Here is an 8,469-nt window from a genome sequence, read left to right as displayed (position 1 = left end):
CAAGTCTCCAAAACGTCAGAGAAAGAAGTTAGATTGTGACACCATCTTTGCGGAAGAGTTTTGAACTATTTGTTTATGTCAATAGATGGTCCTTATTATGACGAGAAATTTTGCCGAAGACACCAAGTCGCGGAAATGCTTCGTTTCGGAGTTATTAATTTTGCTCCGCTAGGTTGCATTCCTGAACCAGTGTGCAATGTAAGCATTAGACATTTTAAGAAATTGGGCTTGGTGTTTTTCTTGCCTGCTGTCCTCTGTCGCCATATTGTCATTATGAAAATGCCATTAGCCTTGGAATAAAATCCAAGAAATTTCAATAAAATAATGGCTAAATAAGAGATCCGAAATGATTTCCAGTGTGCATTGGTATGAAATTATGTATTGAGATCTATTTTCTGTAAAATTAAGGTGATATCATCAAATTCATTTTTCAATTTTTTTTGTTAACTTGAATTATTTTGGAGGCGCATTTATTTAACGCTCATATTATCCCAATATACACGATAAAATTTCAAGCGCATATTGTTGGCGCTCGGCCAACGGGAATTGAAATAATATTCCGGTTTTTTAATAACTAGCGTGTATTAAAAAAATCCTACAATAGTGTAGCTAATTAGGCAATTTTCAAACATTGTACACAGTGGCTACTTACGTTTAGTGTTTTCAATTGTTGGTAAAACGACCTTTGTTCCTATTTTCCTGTCCTCTATATGTGTTTTTGCTGTAATTCATTATATTAATAATCTGTCTTTTCTGGTTTCATATTTCTATTACCGTATACGGCAGCCCAGTTCGATTTCCACGATGTATGGTTCCACAAAGAGATTTTTACTCTAGTTTTAAGGTTAGCTTTAAGAGATTTTAACTGTAAGTTTTCAACTCAATGTTATGTTATAATTTACTGTTTACCGTAGCGTTACACTTAACTGTCGATATTAGAGTATAAGTAAATTTAATTCAGATTACAGTTCACTATTATTTTAGCTTTTAATAATTGTAGTTTGTAAGAGATTGTAGGGTAATAAATTTGCACTTGACCAAAATGACCTCAAAAACGCACGCCACACTGCTCCCGTTCGTTGTCAGCAACTTGACAGTTGTCATCAACCGCGAGCTGGTGATAAAAATCATTTCGATGTGAATGCACGGTTGATCTAACCCAGGTGGTGAGGCGCGCCGACCGAGGGGTCGCCACACTCCCCCCAGGGTACGCCAAGACCTTGGTTTACCTCCTCATCGCGACGAACCTGAAGGACGGCCAGCTTTGTCGCCGGACGCTCGTAGATGCCCGTCTGGGTCTGAACCGCCGCTGACCTCACCTGTGCGTCTTTACCCTTGTTGACTGAGATGACCCTTCCCTTAGGCCAACAGTTCCGTGGTAATCCAGAATCGACTACTACCACAATATCGTTCACTTCAATCGGCTTGACCTCGTTGAACCACTTTGTTCGCTTGGTTAGGTCCGGCAGGTAGTCTCGTACCCATCGTCTCCAAAAAATATTCGCCTCTACCTGTGATGCACACCATGACCGTCGTAGAACCACTGCACTATCGTCGAACACCGTGGATGGTTTGAGACCACTGGAGGAACCCAGCAGGAAATGGTTGGGTGTCAATACAGGAGCACTTGGATCCTCCACCGGAACGTACGTAAGCGGACGGGAATTAATGATATTTTCCACTTCGATCAGCATATTGCGGAGACTTTCGTCGGTTGGATTTCGCCCTGGTTTCATCGCTGAGAGATTCTTCTTCACCGACTGTATTAGCCTTTCCCAGGCTCCTCCCATATGGGGAGACGCTGGAGGAAGAAATGTCCATTCCGTCTCGGGACTGACTATCTCCTTGATTAACATCTCCTGGTCCATCTCCGTGAGCGCCGCCTCAAGATCCTCATTCGCCACCACAAGTTCCTTGCTTGCTGCCGTAAAGTTTGTGCCTCGATCACTATAGATCTTTCTCGGTACGCCTCGCCGTGCCATAAAGTTTCTCAATGCCATTACGCACGAATTCGCACTAAGCGAATGTGCAATTTCAATATGTACCGCCCGTATAGTCATGCATGTTATAAGCACACCCCACCGCTTTTCAGTTCTACGCCCTACTGCCACCAACAAAGGACCGAAATAATCAATGCCAATGAACGAAAACGGCCGCGTGAATGCCGCCAGTCTTGCTTCAGGAAGGTCGCCCATAGGAGGTGGACGTGGGACAGCCCTTAGGTTTTTGCATTCCTGACAGCTTGCTCTTACTCGTTGAAATAGCCGCCTGATCTTCGGGATCCGGAATGTTTGCCGCAACTCGTTCACGACGGTAGTGTGGTTTTGATGATGGTACCGCTCATGATGATCCTTTACTATGAGCCATGTGACATGATGATCTTTCGGGAGAATTATTGGATTCCTAGCGTCCATGGAAGCGTTCTCGCATGCGTTGATCCTGCCATGCATCCGAAGTACCTTCTGCTCATCCATGAAAGGGTTCAGTACGTAAATCGTACTCGACGTTTGCAACGCCTTGCTGGCAGCACCCGCGCTAAGGACACTTATCTCGTCTGGAAAGGCTTCTGCCTGAGCAAGTCGAAGCAGATAGTTAGTTGCATGCTTCAGTTCCTCAGCTGATAGCGGACCAGTGATGCGTTCTGTGTTGTTCGCGTTGCTGCGCATGTTGCGTGCGGCTCTAAATATTGTAGCTGTGACTCGTAACAGGCGCCCCCAACAAGAATATTCGCGAACGTTGATGATTGGTTGAGGTTGCACCTGATGGTAGAAGAGATTTGCACGGAGTTCTTCATCGGTGCCAGCTTCACGGTACGGATTAGATGGCCAGCGGTCTTGACGTTCCCACAAGTAACTGGGTCCTTTGAACCACCGGCTATCTTCGGTGAGGTTTGGCATACCCTGCCACTTGGTAGCATCGTCAGCAACATTTTCCTTCGACCGCTTGTAACCCCAGTCTGCTATGTTCGTTGTTTCCAGAATTTCACTGATGCGGAATGCAACGAATTGCGAATACCGCCGATGATCTGACCGGATCCAGCACAGGACGTCACGCGAGTCGCTCCAGAAAAACCGCTGATGAACCTTGAACGACAAGGACTTCGTAATCCTATCAGCCAACCTGACTCCGATGACCGCGGCCTGTAACTCCAACCTCGGTATGGACACAAACTTGAGGGGAGCCACCCGAGTCTTCGCACCTACGATAGCACATTCCACAGTGCTGCCCTGCTCAAAACGTAGATAAACGACCGCTGCGTAGCCTGACAGGCTTGCGTCGACAAACGTGTGCAATTGGATGTTCGTGTGTGGACTCAGTTCCGTCAAGGAACGGTAACAGCGAGGTATGCTGATGTCCTGCACCTTCGGTAGAATCTCCAACCATTTCTCCCATTTTTCGTTGAGACTTTCCGGAATCACGTCATCCCATCCGATGCCAGCTCGCCAAACTTCTTGGAAGAGAACCTTCAGGTAGATGAGCACGTTCGATATCAGTCCTAGCGGATCAAAGACAGCCATTAACGTCCGTAGAACCTCCCGCTTCGTCGGTTTGCGTTTACCTTCGAGCAGCTGCCGGTCATGCTTTGGTGAAAGCTTGTAGGTGAACGTGTCGGTAGACGTACACCACCACATACCCAAAACCTTCTCTGTTCCCAGTTCCATCGTGAGATTTAAGCTCTTCTCGTTGGTCTTCTCTTCCTTCATTGCCTCCACGACTGCAGGTGAGTTGGAAATCCAGTTTCGCATATCGAACCCAGCTTGAGCGTGCACGAATTTTACATCCCTGGCGAGCTGAATGGCCTCCTGTTCTGATTCGACGCTCACCAGCATGTCGTCCACATAGTGTTGCTTGGTGATCGCTTGAGCGGCTGCAGGATATTCTCGTTCAAACTTGCGGGCGTTGAGGTTTTTCACGTATTGTGCGCAGCTTGGCGAACAACAGGTACCGAACGGCATAACTTGTGTCACGTAGATGCTTGGGTCACCAGACGAGTCGTCGCACCAGAGCACTCTGAGACAATGCTGATCCTTCTTGCACATGAACACCTGCAAGTACATCTCCCTGATGTCACCACTGAGCCCCACTAGGAATTCTCGGAACCGGTAGAGAACGTAGTCAAGCGGTGTGAGAAGGTCCGGCCCTGTCAGGAGCATTGAGTTCAGCGAAACACCGTTGGTTTTAGCTGCTGCATCCCACACGATTCTCACCTTTCCGGGTTTGTTTGGGTTGAACACCGGGAACAACGGCAGATACCACACCCGCTCTTGTGAAGTTTGCAACTCCTCGTCAGAAAGTTTCCTGATGTACCCTTTCAGTCGGTAATCTTCGATCTTCTCTCGCAATACTTCCGCTAGATCCGGCTGCTTCTTCATTCTAGCCTCCAAGCAATGGAAACGCCGTAAAGCTGCCGGTTTGCTGTTGGGTAACTTGATGTCGTCGAACTTCCATAGAAGGCTAACTTCGTATCGACCGCTTTCCTTCTGGGTGGCTGACTCCAGTATTCGCTGCGCGCGCTGTTCTGCGTTAGAGATGAGAAGCTTTTCCGACTTGTAGATCCCAAGCCCATCCAGAGAGAAGTAGTCACGTACAGCTTGCCGCAACATTTCATCGGACCGCTCGCTGCATGGGCAAGTCTGGACGCTGTGGCTGTGGTGCCCCACTAGAGCTTCTCCGGTATCCGCACCTCCGTGGACGATCCATCCAAGACGCGTTTTCGTTGCGATTGGTTCGTACATCTTTCCTTCCCTTCCCTTGAGTGGAAATGTGAGGTTGGCGTTATCGATTCCGATCAAGATTCGTGGTTGAATATTTTTATAAGACTCGATCGGAATACCCTTCAGATGAGAATATTGTTCACTCAGCTTTCGCATATCTACGGATTGATGGAACAGATCCAGACTAGCAACAGTATGAGCTCCTGCGAGGCGATATTTCTTCTGTATCTCTCCTGTTCCGGAAATCTCAAGGTCCAACTTTACTGAATCACTCTCCATTCGCCTCTTGTTGCCAGTCCACTTGAGGCATAACGGTTCCGATTTTCCTTGTAGCTTCAACTCCTGCACTATCGATGAATCCACAAGTGTGAGTGACGACCCATCGTCCAGGAACGCAAAGGTCTTGATGGACTTACCCGGTCCATGGATGATAACCGGCGCTACTCGGAAAAGTCCTTTGTTTGTGGATTTGTGATGAGCATTGCATTCACGAACGGAAGTGTTTTGCGCAATTGTAGCGGAGTTCTCGCCCGAAGCTCTGGAAACGTTGGTGGCAGCTCCATCACGTTGGTTGTTGTGGAGAAGTTGATGGTGTTTAAATGTACACCCATTCTTCCCGCAAACTTGCTTGGATTTACACGTACCGTTGTGTTTCCGGAGGCACTTCCGGCATAACCCGAACTCCTTCACCGCAGCCCACCTGGCGTTGTACCCCAATTCACTGAAACGGTGACACTTATCCAGATTTGGACAGCTGCCCTTGCATACCACACACGTCTTGGAGTCGGAGCCGGCTGGGCCACTCTTCACTTGATGATGCAGTTTGTCTTCCAGCTTGTATGACGTCTCTCCACTGTGCGCGTTGAGGAAGGCAGGAGGTTTCTTGTTACCACGCAATGGTTTTGACTCGCTGATTTGTAAATTTGCGATCGGGCACACTACTTCCGCTAACTCGTACAGCCACTTCGAAAATGCCTCGAGATTCACCCGTGGTATAGTTCGACGATGTTTAGCCCATTCCACTTTGAACCCTGGAGGAAGCTTATCCACAAGTTCATGCAACAGGGCAACGTTGTACGAATACTCCTCCAATTGGCATGCGTCGATCGTAGCACACAGGTTCTGCACAGCCAGCGAAAACTCGATGAGTGTATCCAACCTATCCGCTTTCGGAGCTGGAGTAGCATGGATCTTGGTCACCATATTCTGCACGATAATCTCTGGATTTCCGTACAGCATCTTCAGAGTAGATATAATTCCCATAACGTTGGCAGGATGCATCAATCTACACTTAACCGCTTCGTACGCCTTCCCTTTTAGACACTTCTGCAGGCGTATCAGATTCTCCTCTTGCGTATAACCACACATGGTGGTCGTTGTTGTAAACGTTGAGTAAAACAACGGCCATTCTTCCGGAGTTCCGCTGAATTGGGGGAGTTCTCGCGAAACGGCTTGGCGAGCGGCGACTTGATTACGTGTCAAGTTGTTGTCATCGTCCGATGGCATCTGTCTTGGAGTAGAACGTAGAATCGGAATGAAATTGCCTGGCTGCTGGTCAAAACGTGGATGTCTGCTTCCTGTAGTCACGCTTGGGTGATCTACTGGTAGTGGATTGGGACCTTGGTTAGGGCGAATTCTTGCTGGGATCGGTTCTGGATCGCCAAATCTGCTGATATCGTGTGACTTCTGTGAACAGATATCTGCGTCAGAAGATCCATTAAGCCACTCAGCTATCCTATTGTCCGATCGCTCTTTCTCCCCATCGGTCATCGAACCATTCTCGTTGATCATCTCCTTCAACAGCTCGTGTCGTTTGCGCATGTATTCGCGTCGGTGTGCTTCTTCTGCTTCCTGTACTTTCCTATCTTCGTCCAGAATTTGCAACTCCAACTTCAACTGTCTCTGCTTGGTGGACCTTCTGGAACTTGCTTCGGAATACTGGCTCGTGTTATCCTCCAAAATTTGTTGCTTGGTTTTCAGAGGATTCTCTGGATGCAGTGGCTCCGGTAGCTGTTTTCGAAGTCTTTCCCTTGGGACGGTCGTTGGTACAACATGACTGGGCGTTGGTGGCACGGTGCTGGGCACTGACGGAATAGGCTGAGCGAAACTTGATGGCACTGTATAACATGACCCGTTGTTCACTCCCGAAAACGAAGCGTACGAACTTGACAGACGATACGACGATATTGGTGGCATTGACATAGGGCAATTAATTTGCATTGACTGATTGGGTGGCATCAAATAATAAGGCGACATATACGACTGGGGTGGCATGAGCGAGTGGGGTGGCATTAGTGAGTGGAATGGCATTGGCACATTTTGCATGAATGGAGGACATAGTGTATTTGGCGGAAAAATCACGGATGATGTGACGGATGTGCTCGTCATTACATCGGATGAGGAGTTCAACGGAATCATGCTGGTAGTACTCACCGGGCAGGTGACGCATGTACTTACGGGTGGCACCGGAGGAGGAATAGGTTCCGTCGATTCCTTGTTCTTGGCTTGCTGCTTCTCTTGGCAGACCGAGCAGAGCCAATCTTGATTCTCGACGTCCTGATTCACCCCCACACAGTCGAAGTGGTACCAGTCGTCACACTTGTCGCACTGGACCATTCGGGAGTCATCCGTTCCGTTGCACGCCTTGCAGGTTTCCGGCATTGCCGCATCGGAACTGGTACTAGTCGCTTCCGATTCACTCCGCTTCGACATCGTTATCCGGACGGGGATAAACGATTTTTTTAAGATGTTGGCGCTCGGCCAACGGGAATTGAAATAATATTCCGGTTTTTTAATAACTAGCGTGTATTAAAAAAATCCTACAATAGTGTAGCTAATTAGGCAATTTTCAAACATTGTACACAGTGGCTACTTACGTTTAGTGTTTTCAATTGTTGGTAAAACGACCTTTGTTCCTATTTTCCTGTCCTCTATATGTGTTTTTGCTGTAATTCATTATATTAATAATCTATCTTTTCTGGTTTCATATTTCTATTACCGTATACGGCAGCCCAGTTCGATTTCCACGATGTATGGTTCCACAAAGAGATTTTTACTCTAGTTTTAAGGTTAGCTTTAAGAGATTTTAACTGTAAGTTTTCAACTCAATGTTATGTTATAATTTACTGTTTACCGTAGCGTTACACTTAACTGTCGATATTAGAGTATAAGTAAATTTAATTCAGATTACAGTTCACTATTATTTTAGCTTTTAATAATTGTAGTTTGTAAGAGATTGTAGGGTAATAAATTTGCACTTGACCAAAATGACCTCAAAAACGCACGCCACACTGCTCCCGTTCGTTGTCAGCAACTTGACAGTTGTCATCAACCGCGAGCTGGTGATAAAAATCATTTCGATGTGAATGCACGGTTGATCTAACCCAGGTGGTGAGGCGCGCCGACCGAGGGGTCGCCACACATATGTTTTGGAACTTCAAAAAAGTCGTATATTTTCTCTAAGATTTTCACTAATGTCGCCATGAAACAAAATTGATTGCATGGTGATCTTGACACCAACATTCAAACCTATTTTTACCGCTAAAGATTTCCATTTGGAAAAAAAGTTTCAACAGAACAGAACAACAACAAGCTAATTTATGGCGGTTGCTTTGAAGCCAATACAAACTAAATTGGCTTTATAACTGATTTTCACAAAAGCGTAATAAAACTGCTTGGATACAATATTACTCTTATAGAGGCTATGAGAACCTTTTGTAGAGTATGAGGCTTCCTGACAAAAGGCTTTAAGACA

At 46.7% G+C, this 8,469-nt stretch overlaps 2 protein-coding genes across 3 annotated transcripts; both read right to left on the bottom strand.

Moving 5' to 3' along the window:
* Positions 1–573: 573 nt before the first annotated feature.
* Positions 574–3,570, bottom strand: LOC135708868 (uncharacterized). Of its 2 annotated transcripts, XM_065231042.1 has the most exons (3): positions 910–3,570; positions 775–849; positions 574–721 (listed from the first exon to the last, which is right to left on the bottom strand). In XM_065231042.1, the coding sequence occupies exon 1, from the start codon at positions 3,516–3,518 to the stop codon at positions 1,155–1,157; it is 2,364 nt and encodes a 787-aa protein (XP_065087114.1). In that variant the 5' UTR covers positions 3,519–3,570; the 3' UTR covers positions 574–721; positions 775–849; positions 910–1,154. The 2 variants fall into 2 exon arrangements, with proteins under 2 accessions (XP_065087114.1, XP_065087113.1); XM_065231041.1 differs by having other exon boundaries at positions 775–3,570.
* On the bottom strand, positions 3,556–6,536 carry LOC135708862 (uncharacterized). Its single transcript, XM_065231036.1, has 2 exons — positions 3,635–6,536; positions 3,556–3,569 (listed from the first exon to the last, which is right to left on the bottom strand). Exons 1-2 carry the CDS (start codon positions 6,534–6,536, stop codon positions 3,556–3,558), a joined length of 2,916 nt encoding a protein of 971 aa, XP_065087108.1.
* Between the last annotated feature and the right edge of the window lie 1,933 nt (positions 6,537–8,469).

The sequence above is a fragment of the Ochlerotatus camptorhynchus genome, unplaced genomic scaffold (assembly GCF_037179485.1).
Source record: "Ochlerotatus camptorhynchus isolate MF236.1 unplaced genomic scaffold, CSIRO-AGI_Acam_v1.1 ptg000336l, whole genome shotgun sequence".
In the NCBI taxonomy this organism is placed as follows: domain Eukaryota; kingdom Metazoa; phylum Arthropoda; class Insecta; order Diptera; family Culicidae; genus Ochlerotatus; species Ochlerotatus camptorhynchus.
This window is presented reverse-complemented; position numbering and strand designations above follow the sequence as displayed.

What these genes read in the sequence shown, in the direction of transcription:
- LOC135708868 (XM_065231041.1), bottom strand. Translation starts at nt 3,518, where the DNA reads ATGGCTGTCTTTGATCCGCTAGGACTGATATCGAACGTGCTCATCTAC.
- LOC135708862 (XM_065231036.1), bottom strand. Translation starts at nt 6,536, where the DNA reads ATGCGCAAACGACACGAGCTGTTGAAGGAGATGATCAACGAGAATGGT.